Below are 18,756 nucleotides of genomic sequence, written 5' to 3' on the forward strand. Positions count from 1 at the left end.
AGAACAATTACATGGTTCGCTTCATGTGATTTTCGATGGAGATCATCGAGGTTAAACCAAGAATTTTTCGCCTCCTCGATCAGTTTGCTATAGGGTGAAGATTTTCGGTTGAAGAAACAGGCAGACAATACATATGCGTTGGTAATTTCTATTTCTTATATACATATGGGTTTGCTTATTTGAATCACAAGTAACAACGTGGGAAAATAAATTTTGCACCTTTAATTAAATTAAATATTTAACAGCATCCACGTATAGTTTAAAAAAATTAACTTTTTCTACATAATGTTCCATTCATTTGGCACAAACAAATACACTTATTTATTTTTAATGTTCTTTCTCATGTCTCATTCTGTTGATAATAAAAAGGTTTGTTTAAACTTCTTGTAAATCTAAATAATACGATTTTCCATTGCTTAACAAAAAAGTATTATTTCATTCTATTACATATATTTTCTGATTAACTCGCACAGTGGCCCTCTCAAGTGTGCGAGCAAGTGTTCTACTATAACCATCACAAACATTATGTAAATAACGTATCACTTATGTGGTAAAGTTCTTTAAATAAGTTATATGACATTTCGGGGAAAACATTTTAAATTGATGATCAAATGTGGTCTTCACATGCGATTGTTAGTGCTCTAAGTGTTAGCTACCGTGAGGAACAGGTTAATTATTCTGCAGGATATGTGTTAGGGGGCTAATTAGCCTAGAACAAATGCATGGTTCAGTTCATGTGATTTTTGATGGATCAAGGTTCAATCTAGAATTTGTTGGGGTGATTGTGGCAGCTCGTTTTGTTATGGGGAAGATTTTCCGTCGGAGACACAGGCACATGAAGAATTTGTTGCGGTGATTTTCCAAGTTTCATATGTACTCATCACATAGTTTGAAACAATAAGGTTCTGTAACTATCACAAATGTTATTCAATTAAAGTCCGGACCAGGAGCATATAGAATTTTAGATCCCACATCTGCGATGCTAGCTACATGTACTAAACTTTTGCTACACCTGGACGAATTCCATGTACCGTATCATTCTGATGCATGTGATAATGCAGGGCTCTTGTGTTAATTATGGTACTATATGCCTATGGACCATCTACAATATCATTCTTATGCATGCGATAACGCAGGCCTCTTGTGTCATTCATCAGCACGTAACACCCTCATATTCTTCTCACACATAGTTGACAATAAGAGTTACACTCGGGGGGGGGGGGGGGGGGGCTAAACCGGCAGTGTGGTGCAGTACGGAGCAGTTACACATGACGCTGTAACATTCACTTACTCTGGGAGTTGGTCGTAATACTTGGTTAGGCCATGTTGAAGATCTTCTGTTCGCCCCTGTAAACACTGAAGCAGTAACAAGTTCGCGAGTTTGCCTTAAAAAATGTACTATTATTCTATACTTGTAAGTTCTATATACTTCAGAGTCATACCAGACCAGGAGCATCTAGAATTTTAGATCCCACATCTGCGGTGCAAGGTACTAAACTGTTGCTACCTGAACGAATTCCATGTATCGTTCTTACTATCTCTTATGCATGTGATCTTGCATGGGCTCTTGTGTTGAGTATGGTATATGCCTCCTATGCATGTGTTATTCTTCACGTAACACCCTCATATTTTTCTGACACAGAGTTGGCAACAATACTGGCGATCGAGTTACAACTGGGATGTAGGTTAACCGGCGACATGCCGCTCTCAACGTGCAAGTGCAGCAGCCCTATAACGTGCGTCCACATGGATCTCTGCAGTTGGCCGGTGGAAATCCATGGTGATTCCTATGTATTTCTGGCAATGTGCAGGCTCACTGCTGGCGCTGGGTGGCTACTAGGGGCGTACAAAGGCGGCTAAGTTTTCCTTCATTTTAAATGGTATTCTTGATTTGCGACAATCCTAAGGGCCTATTTAGCGGGAAAAATCTACCAAAATACTTTACCTTGATTTTGGTGATACATTGGGTTTTCGAAGGCGGACCGAGAGGGAGCTCGAAGCACGCCTCCTGCAGGTGTAGATGGTCACGGTGGAACACATGGTTTGTGATTGATGAGATATTTTAGGAATTTTACGATGGAAGCCACCCGCAATTGCCCAACAATTTTGTGTGAATATTTACGAAAGAGTATGGCTTTGACATTTAAAACATTTGGACATGTCCGAAATGTCTTTGACATTGATTGAAATATGAAAACAATAGAAATTTATGTGAGTATTTATAAATTATGTTTGTGAGCATCGTGAGTGTACCTTTTCAAAGCTACATTTTTTGTTTTGTGCGTGTACCATACAGTATTGTACAGGTCGACCAGGATAGAAAACCATGCGTGTTAGGATCTTGTTGCATGCAGCGTCACCATACAATATGAAGGCTCATGCGAGGGATGGTTCCAACTAGACAAAGATAATCCGGTCTTGATAGAGGGGCAAGGCTGTCCCATCGACAGTTTTCTTGAAAAACCCTGCGATCGCTATGCACGTAGGAAGGGGGTTTGACAAAAAAGCGACGAATAGGTGAACGTCACCAATTTTTTAGATAAGAAAAAGGAGAAGAAGGATGTTTACCGTTTGCTAGCAGACCCTTATATTACGGACCTATATCGCGCGTTTACAGTTTGCAAAAAATCGCTTTTTACGACTAGCGAGGGTCGCGGCAAAACATAACCCGCATCGTGGAACTATAAAACAGAATATTCACGAATATTCTGTTCTACAGTTTCATGGGCAGGTTCTGTTCTGCCATGGCCCTTGCCAACCCGCAAATCGCAAGAATTCAAACTTACAATTTGGCATCAATTCCATTGATTTGTAGCAAATTTGAACAACCAAACACAATTTTCGCTCAAATTAAACCATTGTTTTTTTTATCAAGACACTAAAGAACATCATGCAAAAGCAACCACCATCTTCACCACCGTCTTGGTTCTCGTTTCTCTCCACAACCCCAAAAGAATCTCACGCAAAAGCCATTATCATCTCCGTGACCATCATCGTCAACATCATCACTCTCCATTTCCGCCACCCATTCCCCCACCGGCGCTGAAGTCATCACACCTTGCAGCCATCATTCTTCTCTTCAAGATTTCTTTTCTTGCCATATCATGTCATTCTTTGGTGATGTCGTTCATTTTATTGTGATTCATTGTCATGATCTTGTTCTCCTCTGCAAGAAGCTTGGACAAAGCCTTGTTCTCCTCGGTAAGGGCTTTCCTCTCCTCAATGGCGGCCTTGCACAACCCTTCTTCCTTGAGTAAGGGCCACTTTCTTGCTTCTCCTGCGCTTTCTTCTCGGCCAACTCCTGCTTCATCTCCTCATTTGATTGCACCATGATATCTATCTTATCATGCAAGCTTGATGCCTTCGATTCCCTCTTGATCTTGTCCTTCGCCTTTTTGTTTCCATCCGACTTGTTCTTGTTTCTTGGGCCATCATCATCTTCATCATCATCATCCGTCTCGGTGAGGGAGCCATTCTTCGGTGGGGATTCTTCCTCAATGAACTCCCAGTTTTGGCTATGTTGATGCAATTTCGAACAATGCTCTAGGTTGAATGACCTACCATGGGAAGCTTCCATGTCCTTGTACCTTTCTTGCACAATTACTCCTAAAAAACAAAAACAAAATTCAACATATGAAACATGTTTCAAACATTTAAAGTACAACGTGAGAAAGAACTCACATAGTTCAATTCAACGGTATCACTTGGTGGTGCATTGCGGTCTTATTCCAAGCAAGCAGCCCAACGGCTACAAACCGGCTTGATAGCGTCCCAACGACCTTGAAGAGACCTCAAGGTGAGCGGTGTTCTATTGGGATACTTCGCCATGAAGCAGAGGAATTGACCCTCTATCATTTGCCAATAGCACTTGGCGGTTTGTCTGTGATGGTCGTCGCATCAAGAGACACAACTTCCCACGCCTTGATAAAAAACTAACAAAAGAATTGTCACCGCATGTTAATTTTTATGCCAAACAAACTAACAACAAGAAGCTATGCATATTCTTCTTATTATTCCACTCAAATCATGGTGAAGTCAGATTTGATACAGGGGATTACTCCACTTTAAGATTATATACAATTTAAAGTTCAGAACCGAGTGACCATACCAGCAGAGGAGAGTAGTCTACTTTGAACCATGCTTGCGCCTTTGTTCTCAAATCACGCGAGAAAACCAAAACATACAAACTGTGCGTGCTATGCAGATGTGGAGGAGGGGGGAAGCTCACCATGTTTGCTAGGATGGGCAAGCAGCCATCCGTCTGCTAGTCCTTCCACATGACCAATGTCCAGTCTATAATGAGCAAGCTAAAAAAAGTGTAATGTATGTGTCCAGTAAACATGCACACAACAAAATAGCAATCGGCCGGTCATCTAATCTATGTAAAACAATTCAGTGATCCCACTCCTATCTTGCATTGTTTCATTGACAAAACCCATTAAAATGAGAGTCATGAATGAGTGAAAAGAAATACATGTTCTGTTATGGAGCTAGCAGTTAGGAAATAGCATGTCTAGCTTTCCAAATCAAGAAGATTTAGACAATCGAGCAACAATAGATGATCAAGCAACAGTGAAAATGACCAAATGAACTGTACATGATCATAGGAACGATTGATATCAGGAATGCACTGTTAGGGTACATAGGACAGAACATGCCAGAATTTGATAACAACCCTAGGAATCAAACAACCATGTCATCACTAGTAGACGAATCAGAGTTATAGTGTTTTAGAGGACATGCCATAAGGGGCTTCTTTATAACAAAGCCTGGTAAACCATCACACATATCACACAGCCAAAACATTCCAACCACTGGCATGGAGATCAACCAAGGACCAACTGCAACCAGCACACACATTACCCAGCACGTCGACAAGGGAAACACTCCAGCGCATGCAACACAATACCCGGCAAAAGACAAAAACTCATAGGACTAAAATTGAGGGCTAAATCCACTAATTATTTTACCATAATCACCACGAGAAGCACAAGTGCTTGCATTAGAGACCATCAGCGCAACCCAGAATCCTAGAAATTGCCATGTAATTAAATGTACCAAGGATGGATGGTCATCAGCACAAGTGCTTGCATTGCAAGACGAGTGTTTGTGACTCCTTGAGCATCTCAATGAGTTCAAATCGATTTCCGAATGCAACATCATATGTGAACTATAATTATGTGCAATAATTCTGCCAACATAAACAAAATGATACGAAAACAAGGCATGATCGTACTGAAGAAAACTAATAAAATGAGCCTACTACTAAGTTTTCCACTCATTCAAAATTCATTTGTACTTTCAAGTAATACTTTGACAAAAACTCAGGTATAACTTGGTATTTATAATATAGCAGGCCCCCAAAACAAAACGAAAATAACAAATGGCAACTCATATGTGACAATTCTAGTAAAAAGCAGCAGCAAGTGTGATAAAAGGAAGTTCTTGTACTAGGTTGTAGTAGCAGTTGCTAGTACCTTTCTTCACGGACAGATGAAGAACAATAATGTTCTCTTCCTTTTCCTGACTGAGATCAGCACCACAATCTAGAATGTAACTGAAGAAGGGCGGGTTTAAGCCATCCACGGTGTGCCCCAACCTCCAGGGGAACCTTGACAATGTAACAATTTAATTCATGACACTGACAAAGACCAACATGTATATATATTAGGAAGTAGTAACAAACATGAGCAGGCTAATGGACATGGGAAGTGTGTAATCGTGTAAGGACAGGCTATGGTTTGATATATTCCAAATTATCACCATTTACATGAAAACCAAAAAGAACTGGACATATATTCACATGTTGAGCTATACTGTTTTTCCTGAATCCGAATAATGATAGGATGCCCAGTTTACATAGTGCCTACTCCAGCCACCAAGTCTCTAATTTAGAAAGAATGGGCTATATTCTACACTAACCCAGCAACACAGACATGATGATTCACTCCAACTGTATTTGAATATAAAATATATGTTTGGACCCCGGCTAGTCCCAGGGCCTATGCTAGTCCCAGGTTCCATTGAAACTAGTATAGAGCTTGCAAGTTGCAATTGTTGCATCAACATTGTGTACAATGATGTTTTGCCGGGGGGATGAGAATAGGAACGCGATGATGTGACACCTTTTGCACGCATCCTGGATAGGAGCAGTTAGTAGATACGTGCTTTGCCGACTACTAGAACCGTGGTCCATGGCCATCAATACCACAAATGGAAGGACAGGCTAGTTGGTTCTGTAAATTGAAAAAAAAACATTATTTCCATGTCAAAGTATTATGATAACAATCCGAAAATAGGAAATGGCCGATACTGAAATTTAAAGTATTGAACGTCACAAGCATGGGTACAGCTAGTGTCACACGTCCAACAATCTAAAGTGAGACTACTGCTGCTATCACTGGCAGTGGAGCAGGAAAGGCGCTAGTTTTGACAACTTGTATGTGTACTACTGCAAATGAACCAGATCAACCATGCGGCTAACTGAAAAATGGAAACAAAGTCCTCCACATGCCTTGGAATTATTTCTCACATGTTGACCCGACAAACAATTAACTAGTTGATTACTCGGATGTATGCAGACCGTTATTTATTTCTTCAAGTAATTTTTCGTTTCAGGTGATCCAAGTCTAGCCAGAATTGCACGAGGAATCGTACTTGCAAAATTAACTTGATGCTCGCGAGACTGGAGAGTGCTGCTACATGCACAAATTCAGTCTTCCAGGTTGACCTCTCAAATATTTTAGGTCTTGATAGATGACCATGTCATGGGCTCATGGCAACCTATGGTCACCATAGTACTATTAGAGTATCTCTAGCAGACCCCCTAAAAGGGCCGAACCCGCAAAATAACCGCCAAAATACAGGTCAAGGCGGAAAATGCTGCTAGACCAGACCCCACTACCGCGTCCGGCCCGTAATTTTTTTTTGCGGGGCGCGACAAAATGCCCACCCTAACCCGCGAAAATGCAGGTTCTTCCGCCCACCCCGTCGGTGCCCTGTATATATCTAAGCGGTTAGTTGGTGGGACATTTCACCCGCGCTTTTCCCCCACCTACCGCCGCCGGGTGCCGCCTTCGATTCCGGCCGTACCAGCCGTCCGGATCATGACGGTGGGCCGCCGCAGTCCCAAGATCGGCCTCCACCACGCCCTCGTGCCTCGGCTTACCGGAAAGCTACAAATCGGTGGTTGTTTTGTCGCGACCACCAGATTGGCTTTTCCAGCCACCGTTGGCTGCACCAAAGCCATGGATTGGTCGGGAGCACCCCGCACAGCCTCGGCAAAGCGCGAGCGCCGCATGCAGGTACTGGTTCCATCCTCTAGTTGCTGGCGTCGGTTTGCCGGCAAGGACTCTTCCGGCCATCGCTTGGGCTCGGCTTGCCGATGCCACTCATAGAGTGCGATGACTGCCTAGAAACAGTGTTGCGGCTCACATCCAACACACGGCAGCACCTCGGATGGGTATTCTTCAAATGCAGAAACGACGGGGTATGCCCTTCTTCCTCTTCTGCTTTGTCAACTTATTTGGTTAAATTATGGTAGCTTATTGAGGTGTTCATCTGTGTAGGAAGGTAGATGCTAATTTTGGTATTGGAAAGAAGAATACATCGATCTATTGATAGAAAGAAACTTAATAGATGTTCGTGCACTCCTTAGTATAATTGAACCTAACGATGCAGCTGCATGTGCAATTAGAATAGATATTAGAGGTGAATCAACGTCTAATTGTTTAGAATCAAAGCCGAAGAATGAAGAATGCAAGATGAAGAACCCCTGGATCAACAATGAATGCATGGAGAAGATGTTGATCCAACTAGTGGGAGCAGTTATGGAAGTTGGATATCTTCTAAAATGTCTAATTGTGGTTCTTGTTTTTTTTGGTCTTGCTGTTTTAGCAATAATTTGGTGAATTATGATGTATCCAATGCCTTTGAAGAAAATAAAGAAGCAACTAAATGTGTTTTCATGCCTGAAAATGCAATGGAAATAATAGATTTCGCAGGCCAGCGTGGGCGGCGGCCCAGCAGACCCCGTAAAATGGACCCTCATAAAAGGATATTTTGCCGCACACGCCGGTCCACAAAAGGGTTTTTCCGCGAACTGCAAACGACTTTTGCGGATCGGCTTTATACGAGGTCTGCTATAGATGCTCTTACATATAAGCAGGAGTCAAATACACGAATTCAGACTGAAGAAGCCATACGTACATGTTCCATATATTATCATCTATCATATAAATGAAGCAGGTATTTGTTCTACCCGAGCGCAACCAGAGGGGAGCAGGGGAAGGAGAGGAGCTAACCATGACTGTTATGGAGCCGATGCCGAACAGGCAGCGGGTCCAACGAAAGAGCCTACCACCACACACCTCGATGAACCCCTTGTCATCTCGTGTACCGATGGAATCCTGCTGCTGCTGCACAAGAAGGACATAACGAATGTTGATCTCAAATGGAGAAGGAAAAGAAGAAATCATGTCCTAGTAATGGATCCAGTAACAAAGACCTGTCCTAGACGCTGGAGCGGGGCTCCATGGAGTTCAGCTTGGGGGTGCCCTCCCTGGGTGAGCTTGTCGAGCCCCACCAACACGTACCAATGTTTAGCACCTGCACATGCAGTGCAAAAAAGAGGTCAATCAACATACCAAAGTGATGAGAGGTTTATGACCATTGTCAACCTGAACCCATGGTCAATACTGTTCGATCTAGTACTGGTTTCCGTGTGGATGTGTGCCTAGCCAGTATTCAAATTTATTGATTGAGCTCAATCCTTCTGCTCATGAACTTGCTCGTAGGGCTGCACGGTGGGTTTTTCCTGAAAAGGATGGACCTTTCATGTAGTTAATTCTGCTGGTATGACTTTAATCTTGTTCCTCCAAAATGGGGTAGAACATGGTGGTTTGATGACATATTTATCTGTTGTGGTTACTCTCAGTATCCGGCAATTACTTTCACCAACTCAAGAAATTATACGAGGCCATGAAGTTCAAAATTTTGGATAGACATGTGTCACTTTTTAAAAAGAATGTTGATACAGAAGTGCATCTCTCTCGAAGAAAAAGATACAGCTTTTTTGAAAACACATATACTATAGATAGGCAAGAACCTGTTTTTTTTTTCTTTTCTTTTAGAACAAATATAATAGACTTGGCAAATGGCTGGACCTGTTTTACACGTTATTCAACAGAAGAGCATATAATGAACATTTTATTCCACAGTAATGTCAATGTGAGCACTCAAAAGCAATATGCTTCATTTCAATGGAGGAAAAAATATCCATTTGACACAGGGATACGGTCAATTTCAACAACAAAATAGGCAACATCACAGAAAAATAGAACTCCGGTGAGATTGTAGAGGTGTTGGCAAGAGCCTCTCTCTCTCCCAATGGATGCACACACGCGCGCAAGCTGTTGGAGCAAATTGACACAAGCAAAAACAGAGGAGGAGGAGAGCAGCACACACACAGATTTGTTTTGCAGGCAACGGATGCCTTTTTTCTTTCTTCTTGCTTGACCAACAACACACACCGGTTCTGCTTTTGATGTCCAGTTACAAAAATCATTTTCTTGTACCGAATTTGAGAGGGGAAGATGGGTTAGAGCAGCTTACTACCTTGACGAGCGAGGAGAACCAGAGGAGGGATGTCCATGGCGTACAGAGCAGCAGCACAACAAGCAGGTGCATGTCCCCTAGAGCAGCAGTACAGCAGGCGGATGAAACAACCTTCCTCTCCCATGGCGAAGGTGCTCGATCAGGGAGAGAGAAAAGGTGAGGTGAGGAAGAGCCTACAGAAATATTACGAGACCGAAAGTTGAAGATTTTGGAGAGACATGCGCGGCCTTCTTAAAAAGAATACTGATAGAGGCAAACTAGATGTACACAAAATAGAATAGAGCAGCTCATAATGTCTAGCACTATACACAAAATAGGCAACTTCAGAGAAAAATAGTAGTCGTACTCTAGTGAGATTGTAGGGAGGCGCCAAACCAGATGAGATCATGCGAATAACAAATCATTTTTTTGTAAAGATCTTTCAGGTAGGCAAGAACCTGTTTTTTTTTCGTTTTGAACAACTATAATAGAGCTGGCAAATGGTTGGCTCCTTCTTACAAGTCATTCAAAAGAATAGAACAGCTCCGTGATGTCTAGCACTCGAAAGCAATATGCTTCATTTCAAAGAAGGAAAAACAAAAAGACTCATTTGACAGAATAATAGGGCCAGTTCAACAACAAAATAGGCAACGTCGCAGAAAAATACTACTCTAATGAGCTGGATCATTTTCTTGTACCAAATCTGAGGAAATCTGAGAGGATGAGATGGGTCGGAGCAGCTTATTACTTCCTTTCTGGTTTAGGGTCTTGAGCAGCAGCACATGCCTCCTCTCCCATGGTGCCTTCCACGCTCGCCATGGCCGGTGATAGGGTTCAGGTTCCTCTTGCCTGCTAGGTCGCCATGGCCGCGGGCTAGGGAGGGAGGGACTGCTGCTGGTGTGGCCATGGCATCGAGCTAGGGTTTCGTCCTGAGCTGCTGGATTCGATCTGGGGTGTAGGGAGAGAAGGGTGGCGTAGAAGGCGGAGGCCGGAAGGTCGCCGACGAGTCTGGGAGTGGGGAGCTCGCCGGTTGTCGGAGAGGGAGGTGGTCATTGGCGGCTGGATGGGGATGGGGATGGGATGGGGATGGGGATGAGATGGGGTTGGGGTTGGGGTTGGGGGCGGGGTTGGTTGGGAATCGGGAAGGAGGGCCTATCGTCTCTACTGGTTGGTGTTTGGTTATCTTAAAAATCATTTTTAATTGGCACCGATGGGCCTGCCCGCTGCAATAGTTCAAAACCATGAAAAATTTCATGTGGTCTTGGCGGGCCTGTACGCGCCGGTTCGAAACGAATTTTCCTTCTGGCGCGGACCAACAAGAGCGCGCGAGCCATAGAAGGTTTTCGTCATCGACGAATGCTTCTGATTGGTCAGCGTTGAGCTCTCATGGATCGATCCCCTCCTTCCATTTGGTCCATTCATTTTTTCGAATCCAACGACATACACTTCACGTCACGTGGATCATGCTCATTGCTCTCTGTATATCCCGTTTAACGATTCTAGCCTAAACTTCCTTCACCTATTATATATAAATCTAAATGTAAAACCTAATAAACATGTTCAATACAAATATACTCCCTTCGTCTGGAATTACTTGTCGTAAAAGTAATAAAAATAAATGTATCTACAACTAAAATAAACCTAGATACATCCATTCCAAACGAAGGGACTACGAAACTAAGAAGACGTTCAACTTTGTTGGTATAAGTTTTTTCTTCATGTCTACCTCGTCCCGTGTTCCTCCCTCGTCTGATGGTGGACACCCGACTAGTCCCTATAAATTTGACCATCAACTTTGTTGGTATAAGTTTTTTCTTCATGTCTACCTCTCCTTTTGTTGCTATTATTTTGTCCCTATAAAAGGCACAGTGTCCACAACAGCAGCGATCAATTCATTGCATGCAATGGTATTAATTAGAAAAATTAACATTTTTTTTTCTTTTTTTTCTCTTCGTCTTGGCCGCGATGCACAACCTAAGATGACCTATACACCAAGAAGGAGGAAGTACCTCTCCTTGATACTACCCATAGTGGGAGTAACATAGGTAGTACTCCCTCAATCTGGGTTTTATAGAGCATGTGCTTAGTTCAACTTTGTTGATTCCATGCTTCATGGCGGTAAACGGGCTCAATGCAGTAAGGATCCCGGTGGGATGGTGGATTGCCACTGGAGATAACCCTCCGACTCCATACGTTGGAGGCTCTCTCCAAGCCTTGGACAACGCCTTTCGATGGGCAGAGTACGTAGTCTAATTCACGAAATTGATTTTTTTCGAAACTTATCAATACAAAATTAAAGGAATTATGAATTAATCAACACATTTGTGGATGTATTTGTAGGGCACGCAAGCTAGGAGTGATCATAGGCTTGCAAGAAGCTCTTCGGTTGGGATTATTTCTCAATCAACTTTCACTTTTGGCTATGTTGATGCAATTTCAAACAATGCTTTAGGTTGAATGGCCTACCACAGGAAGCTTCCGTGTCCTTGTACCTTTCTTACAGAATTTCTACCACAGGGAGTTTTTCCACATGGTTTCTCACGAAAGGTTTTTAATGAGGCAATATCAATGCAAGCATGGACGATATATGTCATTTTCTCTTTATTTTCCCACTGGGTTTTAGAAGGAGTTTTTCATGGCATATTGTATGTTTTCTTCTCAATTTTTTCCACAGGGTTTTGGAGGAGAACATTTCAAAGATGATGGGTCTCAAGGACAAGCGAGGATTAGGGGGTGTTAGGATTTATTTTAAACTAATTATAATAATTAGGGAATAATCCTCCCTTGTACAGAACCGCTTCGTGCGGGTTGCTAGCCAACCGACGCGACGGTTTTTTCACGACCCCCACGAGCGGACGCATCCGTTCGTGGCGACGGTTAATTCCCTGTGTATTTAATCCTCATGGATCATCAATGAAAGAGACAGTTCGATCAAATCATACTTTCACAGATGCATGTGCTCTCTCATCGCGACTCTCTCCCTTCCTAATCAAAGAATAGATAAAACGAATAGACCATCTGATTTAAAACAAGAGTCCATGTGAATATGCACTTCCATATACACACGCGTGCTTATCCTACTAATCCATGGCTCTAACGCAGTTTGTTAGCTGCACGCATGAGTGCGTGCGTGGCTCTTTGCTTATCCTACTAATCCACGCCAATATATCTTTCTTTCCCCAATAAATACACACGGCCGGCGGTGCGTGCGTGCATCCTTTCTTCTCCCTAGCTAGCAGCTTCTCGCCATGGAGCGCGTGTCGTGGCAACCACTTGCGCTCCTCCTCCTCGCGGCGGCCGCGGCCGTCGCCAGCGGCACTGAGGTCGGGTACGACGGCCGGTCGATGGTCATCGATGGCGAGCGCCGCCTCCTCATCTCCGGCTCCATCCACTACCCCAGGAGCACGCCAGAGGTATGCATTGCACACGGAGCAGCAGATGAATACACCATCGTCTCGTCTTAGTTTCCATGAATGAATTGTAAGTCTCGATCGTTGCTTGCCTGCAGATGTGGCCGGATCTGATCAGGAAGGCCAAGGAGGGCGGGCTGGACGCCATCGAGACGTACGTCTTCTGGAACGGCCACGAGCCTCGCCGCCGGCAGTACAACTTCGAGGGCAGCTACGACATCGTGCGCTTCTTCAAGGAGGTCCAGGACGCCGGCATGTACGCCATCCTCCGCATCGGCCCCTACATCTGCGGCGAGTGGAACTACGGCGGCCTGCCGGCATGGCTGCGCGACATCTCCGGCATGCAGTTCCGCATGCACAACAACCCCTTCGAGGTACCCACACTGCTAGCAGATCCTTCCCAACAATATAATGGTTTTCCTTGGAGGTCAAAATACGACCAAGTTATTGATGCTTGCAGCAAGAGATGGAGACCTTCACGACCCTCATCGTCGACAAGCTCAAGGAGGCCAAGATGTTCGCCGGACAGGGAGGCCCCATCATCCTCTCTCAGGTACGTAGTAACTAACTAATATTAATTATGTGAAACTTATCTAGCTTGCATTCCTAGCTACTTGTCGTCGACAAAAGAGTGGATCAGTGAATATAACATATATATATGTGAACAATTTACATATATAGATCGAGAACGAGTACGGGAACGTCATGGACAAGCTCAACAACGACGAGTCGGCGTCTGAGTACATCCACTGGTGCGCCGCCATGGCCAACAAGCAGAACGTAGGCGTGCCGTGGATCATGTGCCAGCAGGACCAAGACGTCCCACCCAACGTGGTCAGCGCATGCACATTTTCATCTTTCCTATTTTTGTCTCTACCAATTATTATTCTTCTTTCTTCCCAAGTGTAAAACAAAAAAAACTCAATGCTAAGTCTTCTTAATTACTAGATCAACACCTGCAACGGCTTCTACTGCCACGACTGGTTCCCCAAGAGGACCGACATCCCCAAGATCTGGACTGAGAACTGGACTGGCTGGTACCCTACATATATATATACCTGGATCAACCTTTATATATTAATTTTCCTTCTTTTTTTCTTATGGAACCTACATGCATATGCGCGAAATTGGTTAGCACGTTCTACTATATGTTGAATGAAGTTCAGATTGCTCTTACATTTTATCCACGATATATAATTAGGTTCAAAGCCTGGGACAAGCCTGATTTCCACCGGTCCGCCGAAGACATCGCCTTCTCTGTTGCCATGTTCTTCCAGACGCGAGGATCGCTCCAGAACTACTACATGGTGATTGATTTATAACTAATCTATACTTTTCTCTTCTACATTAATTTCCATCCTCTAGCAGGCTGGCATGAACTGAATTTTACATCATTTGACATGTTGATCGTCAATTTATATGTGATCAGTACCATGGTGGCACCAACTTTGGCCGCACGTCGGGTGGCCCATACATCACAACCAGCTATGACTACGATGCCCCTCTCGATGAGTACGGTACGTGAACCATCTCTTGTTGTTCCTTCAATTCATATATTCGTCCCAAGCTTATTTGCATCTTGTAAATTAATAATTAGTGTCAATATGCAAATCATATTCATTATCCTTTTATGTTTTTGTTTTCAGGTAACATCAGGCAGCCAAAATACGGGCACCTCAAGGACCTCCACAATGTCCTCAAGTCCATGGAGAAGATCCTACTCCATGGGGACTACAAGGACACCACCATGGGCAACACCAACGTCATGGTAACTAACATGCATTCACATACAATACAAAAATCCTAGCACTGTTTTTAATGGTGTTCACAACAAAATTGATCCATTTGGTTCATCAATATCTACACTAGGTTACCAAGTACACGCTGGACAACTCCTCTGCCTGCTTCATCAGCAACAAGTTCGACGACAAGGAGGTCAATGTGACCCTCGACGACGGCGCAACCCATGTCGTGCCCGCATGGTCCGTGAGCATCCTGCCGGACTGCAAGACCGTCGCGTACAACAGCGCCAAGATCAAGACACAGACGTCGGTGATGGTGAAGAGGCCGGGGGTGGAAACCGTGACGGATGGCCTTGCTTGGTCGTGGATGCCCGAGAACCTCCATCCTTTCATGACGGACGAGAAGGGTAACTTCAGGAAGAACGAGCTGCTCGAGCAGATCGCGACGTCGGGCGACCAGAGCGACTACCTATGGTACAGGACAAGGTAATCAAACATCTTGATGCTTAATACAGAACTACACTGTTGCATAAGATTGAAATATAAATTAATCTCTGGTGATGATCAAAATGTGCAGCTTGGAGCACAAGGGGGAATCGAACTACAAGTTGCACGTGAACACGACTGGCCATGAGCTCTACGCTTTCGTCAATGGCAAGCTTGTTGGTGAGCGTCCCAATATACTCTGAGTGGTTTGCACACTGATGGATTAATGAACTTGATCAAGCTAATGTTAATTGATTTGATTAATTGGCATGCAGGGAGGCACTACGCTCCTAATGGCGGATTCGTCTTCCAAATGGAGACACCGGTGAAGCTCCACTCTGGCAAGAACTACATCTCCCTCCTCAGCGCCACCATCGGGCTCAAGAACTATGGTGCTCTGTTCGAGATGATGCCCGCCGGCATCGTGGGAGGGCCGGTGAAGCTCGTCGACACCGTCACCAACACCACCGCCTACGACCTCTCCAACAGCTCCTGGTCCTACAAGGCCGGCCTCGCCGGCGAGTACAGGGAGACCCACCTCGACAAGGCCAAGGACCGCAGCCAATGGAGAGGCGGCACCATCCCGGTGCACCGCCCCTTCACCTGGTACAAGGCGACCTTTGAGGCCCCCACCGGTGAGGAGCCCGTGGTGGCGGACCTGCTGGGGCTCGGCAAGGGCGTGGTGTGGGTCAACGGCAACAACCTGGGCCGCTACTGGCCGTCATACGTCGCCGCGGACATGGACGGCTGCCGGCGGTGCGACTACCGCGGCACATTCATGGCGGATGGCGACGGGCAGAAGTGCCTCACTGGCTGCAACGAGCCGTCCCAGAGGTTCTACCATGTGCCACGGTCGTTCCTCAAGGCCGGCGAGCCCAACACGATGGTGCTGTTCGAGGAGGCCGGCGGCGACCCGACGAGGGTGAGCTTCCACACCGTCGCTGTCGGGGCGGCGTGCGCGGAGGCCGCCGAGGTCGGCGACGAGGTGGCGCTGGCGTGCAGCCATGGCAGGACCATCTCCAGCGTGGACGTGGCCAGCCTCGGCGTCACGCGCGGCAAGTGCGGCGCGTACCAGGGCGGCTGCGAGTCCAAGGCGGCGCTGGCGGCGTTCACGGCAGCGTGCGTCGGCAAGGAGTCGTGCACGGTGCGGCACACGGAGGACTTCCGCGCCGGGTCCGGGTGTGACTCCGGCGTGCTCACCGTGCAGGCAACCTGCTGATCCCCACATGAACCAAGGAATAAATTATAGTTAGTGTCGTTTAGGCTTAGTGTTAGCTAACGTCAATCAGGAGCTAGGCATATGTGTTAGGGGGCTAAGTAATTAGCCCAGAACAATTACATGGTTCGCTTCATGTGATTTTCGATGGAGATCATCGAGGTTAAACCAAGAATTTTTCGCCTCCTCGATCAGTTTGCTATAGGGTGAAGATTTTCGGTTGAAGAAACAGGCAGACAATACATATGCGTTGGTAATTTCTATTTCTTATATACATATGGGTTTGCTTATTTGAATCACAAGTAACAACGTGGGAAAATAAATTTTGCACCTTTAATTAAATTAAATATTTAACAGCATCCACGTATAGTTTAAAAAAATTAACTTTTTCTACATAATGTTCCATTCATTTGGCACAAACAAATACACTTATTTATTTTTAATGTTCTTTCTCATGTCTCATTCTGTTGATAATAAAAAGGTTTGTTTAAACTTCTTGTAAATCTAAATAATACGATTTTCCATTGCTTAACAAAAAAGTATTATTTCATTCTATTACATATATTTTCTGATTAACTCGCACAGTGGCCCTCTCAAGTGTGCGAGCAAGTGTTCTACTATAACCATCACAAACATTATGTAAATAACGTATCACTTATGTGGTAAAGTTCTTTAAATAAGTTATATGACATTTCGGGGAAAACATTTTAAATTGATGATCAAATGTGGTCTTCACATGCGATTGTTAGTGCTCTAAGTGTTAGCTACCGTGAGGAACAGGTTAATTATTCTGCAGGATATGTGTTAGGGGGCTAATTAGCCTAGAACAAATGCATGGTTCAGTTCATGTGATTTTTGATGGATCAAGGTTCAATCTAGAATTTGTTGGGGTGATTGTGGCAGCTCGTTTTGTTATGGGGAAGATTTTCCGTCGGAGACACAGGCACATGAAGAATTTGTTGCGGTGATTTTCCAAGTTTCATATGTACTCATCACATAGTTTGAAACAATAAGGTTCTGTAACTATCACAAATGTTATTCAATTAAAGTCCGGACCAGGAGCATATAGAATTTTAGATCCCACATCTGCGATGCTAGCTACATGTACTAAACTTTTGCTACACCTGGACGAATTCCATGTACCGTATCATTCTGATGCATGTGATAATGCAGGGCTCTTGTGTTAATTATGGTACTATATGCCTATGGACCATCTACAATATCATTCTTATGCATGCGATAACGCAGGCCTCTTGTGTCATTCATCAGCACGTAACACCCTCATATTCTTCTCACACATAGTTGACAATAAGAGTTACACTCGGGGGGGGGGGGGGGGGGGCTAAACCGGCAGTGTGGTGCAGTACGGAGCAGTTACACATGACGCTGTAACATTCACTTACTCTGGGAGTTGGTCGTAATACTTGGTTAGGCCATGTTGAAGATCTTCTGTTCGCCCCTGTAAACACTGACGCAGTAACAAGTTCGCGAGTTTGCCTTAAAAAATGTACTATTATTCTATACTTGTAAGTTCTATATACTTCAGAGTCATACCAGACCAGGAGCATCTAGAATTTTAGATCCCACATCTGCGGTGCAAGGTACTAAACTGTTGCTACCTGAACGAATTCCATGTATCGTTCTTACTATCTCTTATGCATGTGATCTTGCATGGGCTCTTGTGTTGAGTATGGTATATGCCTCCTATGCATGTGTTATTCTTCACGTAACACCCTCATATTTTTCTGACACAGAGTTGGCAACAATACTGGCGATCGAGTTACAACTGGGATGTAGGTTAACCGGCGACATGCCGCTCTCAACGTGCAAGTGCAGCAGCCCTATAACGTGCGTCCACATGGATCTCTGCAGTTGGCCGGTGGAAATCCATGGTGATTCCTATGTATTTCTGGCAATGTGCAGGCTCACTGCTGGCGCTGGGTGGCTACTAGGGGCGTACAAAGGCGGCTAAGTTTTCCTTCATTTTAAATGGTATTCTTGATTTGCGACAATCCTAAGGGCCTATTTAGCGGGAAAAATCTACCAAAATACTTTACCTTGATTTTGGTGATACATTGGGTTTTCGAAGGCGGACCGAGAGGGAGCTCGAAGCACGCCTCCTGCAGGTGTAGATGGTCACGGTGGAACACATGGTTTGTGATTGATGAGATATTTTAGGAATTTTACGATGGAAGCCACCCGCAATTGCCCAACAATTTTGTGTGAATATTTACGAAAGAGTATGGCTTTGACATTTAAAACATTTGGACATGTCCGAAATGTCTTTGACATTGATTGAAATATGAAA

General features: G+C 44.4%; 1 protein-coding gene and 1 long non-coding RNA gene across 5 annotated transcripts; one reads left to right on the top strand and one right to left on the bottom strand.

Moving 5' to 3' along the window:
• Positions 1-3,934: 3,934 nt before the first annotated feature.
• LOC123435987 lies at positions 3,935-9,998 on the bottom strand. Of its 4 annotated transcripts, none has more exons than XR_006627431.1 (4): positions 8,507-9,998; positions 8,304-8,414; positions 6,126-6,236; positions 3,935-5,611 (listed from the first exon to the last, which is right to left on the bottom strand). It is a non-coding gene; the product is annotated as an uncharacterized LOC123435987 (long non-coding RNA). The 4 variants fall into 4 exon arrangements; XR_006627380.1 differs by having other exon boundaries at positions 8,304-8,417; XR_006627277.1 differs by having other exon boundaries at positions 8,304-9,998.
• A 2,844-nt stretch (positions 9,999-12,842) lies between these two features.
• Positions 12,843-16,451, top strand: LOC123404142 (beta-galactosidase 1-like). Its single transcript, XM_045098067.1, has 11 exons — positions 12,843-13,007; positions 13,103-13,378; positions 13,465-13,557; positions 13,686-13,838; positions 13,953-14,041; positions 14,206-14,311; positions 14,434-14,521; positions 14,651-14,772; positions 14,874-15,232; positions 15,324-15,412; positions 15,508-16,451. The coding sequence occupies exons 1-11, from the start codon at positions 12,843-12,845 to the stop codon at positions 16,449-16,451; spliced, it is 2,484 nt and encodes an 827-aa protein (XP_044954002.1).
• The last annotated feature ends 2,305 nt before the right edge of the window (positions 16,452-18,756 follow it).

Source organism: Hordeum vulgare, chromosome 1H (genome assembly GCF_904849725.1).
Source record: "Hordeum vulgare subsp. vulgare chromosome 1H, MorexV3_pseudomolecules_assembly, whole genome shotgun sequence".
NCBI lineage: Eukaryota > Viridiplantae > Streptophyta > Magnoliopsida > Poales > Poaceae > Hordeum > Hordeum vulgare.

Bases quoted from the DNA above. Each gene is read 5' to 3' on its own strand.
- LOC123404142 (XM_045098067.1), top strand. From the start codon at position 12,843: ATGGAGCGCGTGTCGTGGCAACCACTTGCGCTCCTCCTCCTCGCGGCG. The intron at 14,042-14,205 runs GTACCCTACATA...ATATATAATTAG, and splicing joins ACTGAGAACTGGACTGGCTG to GTTCAAAGCCTGGGACAAGC. The intron at 14,773-14,873 runs GTAACTAACATG...TATCTACACTAG, and splicing joins TGGGCAACACCAACGTCATG to GTTACCAAGTACACGCTGGA.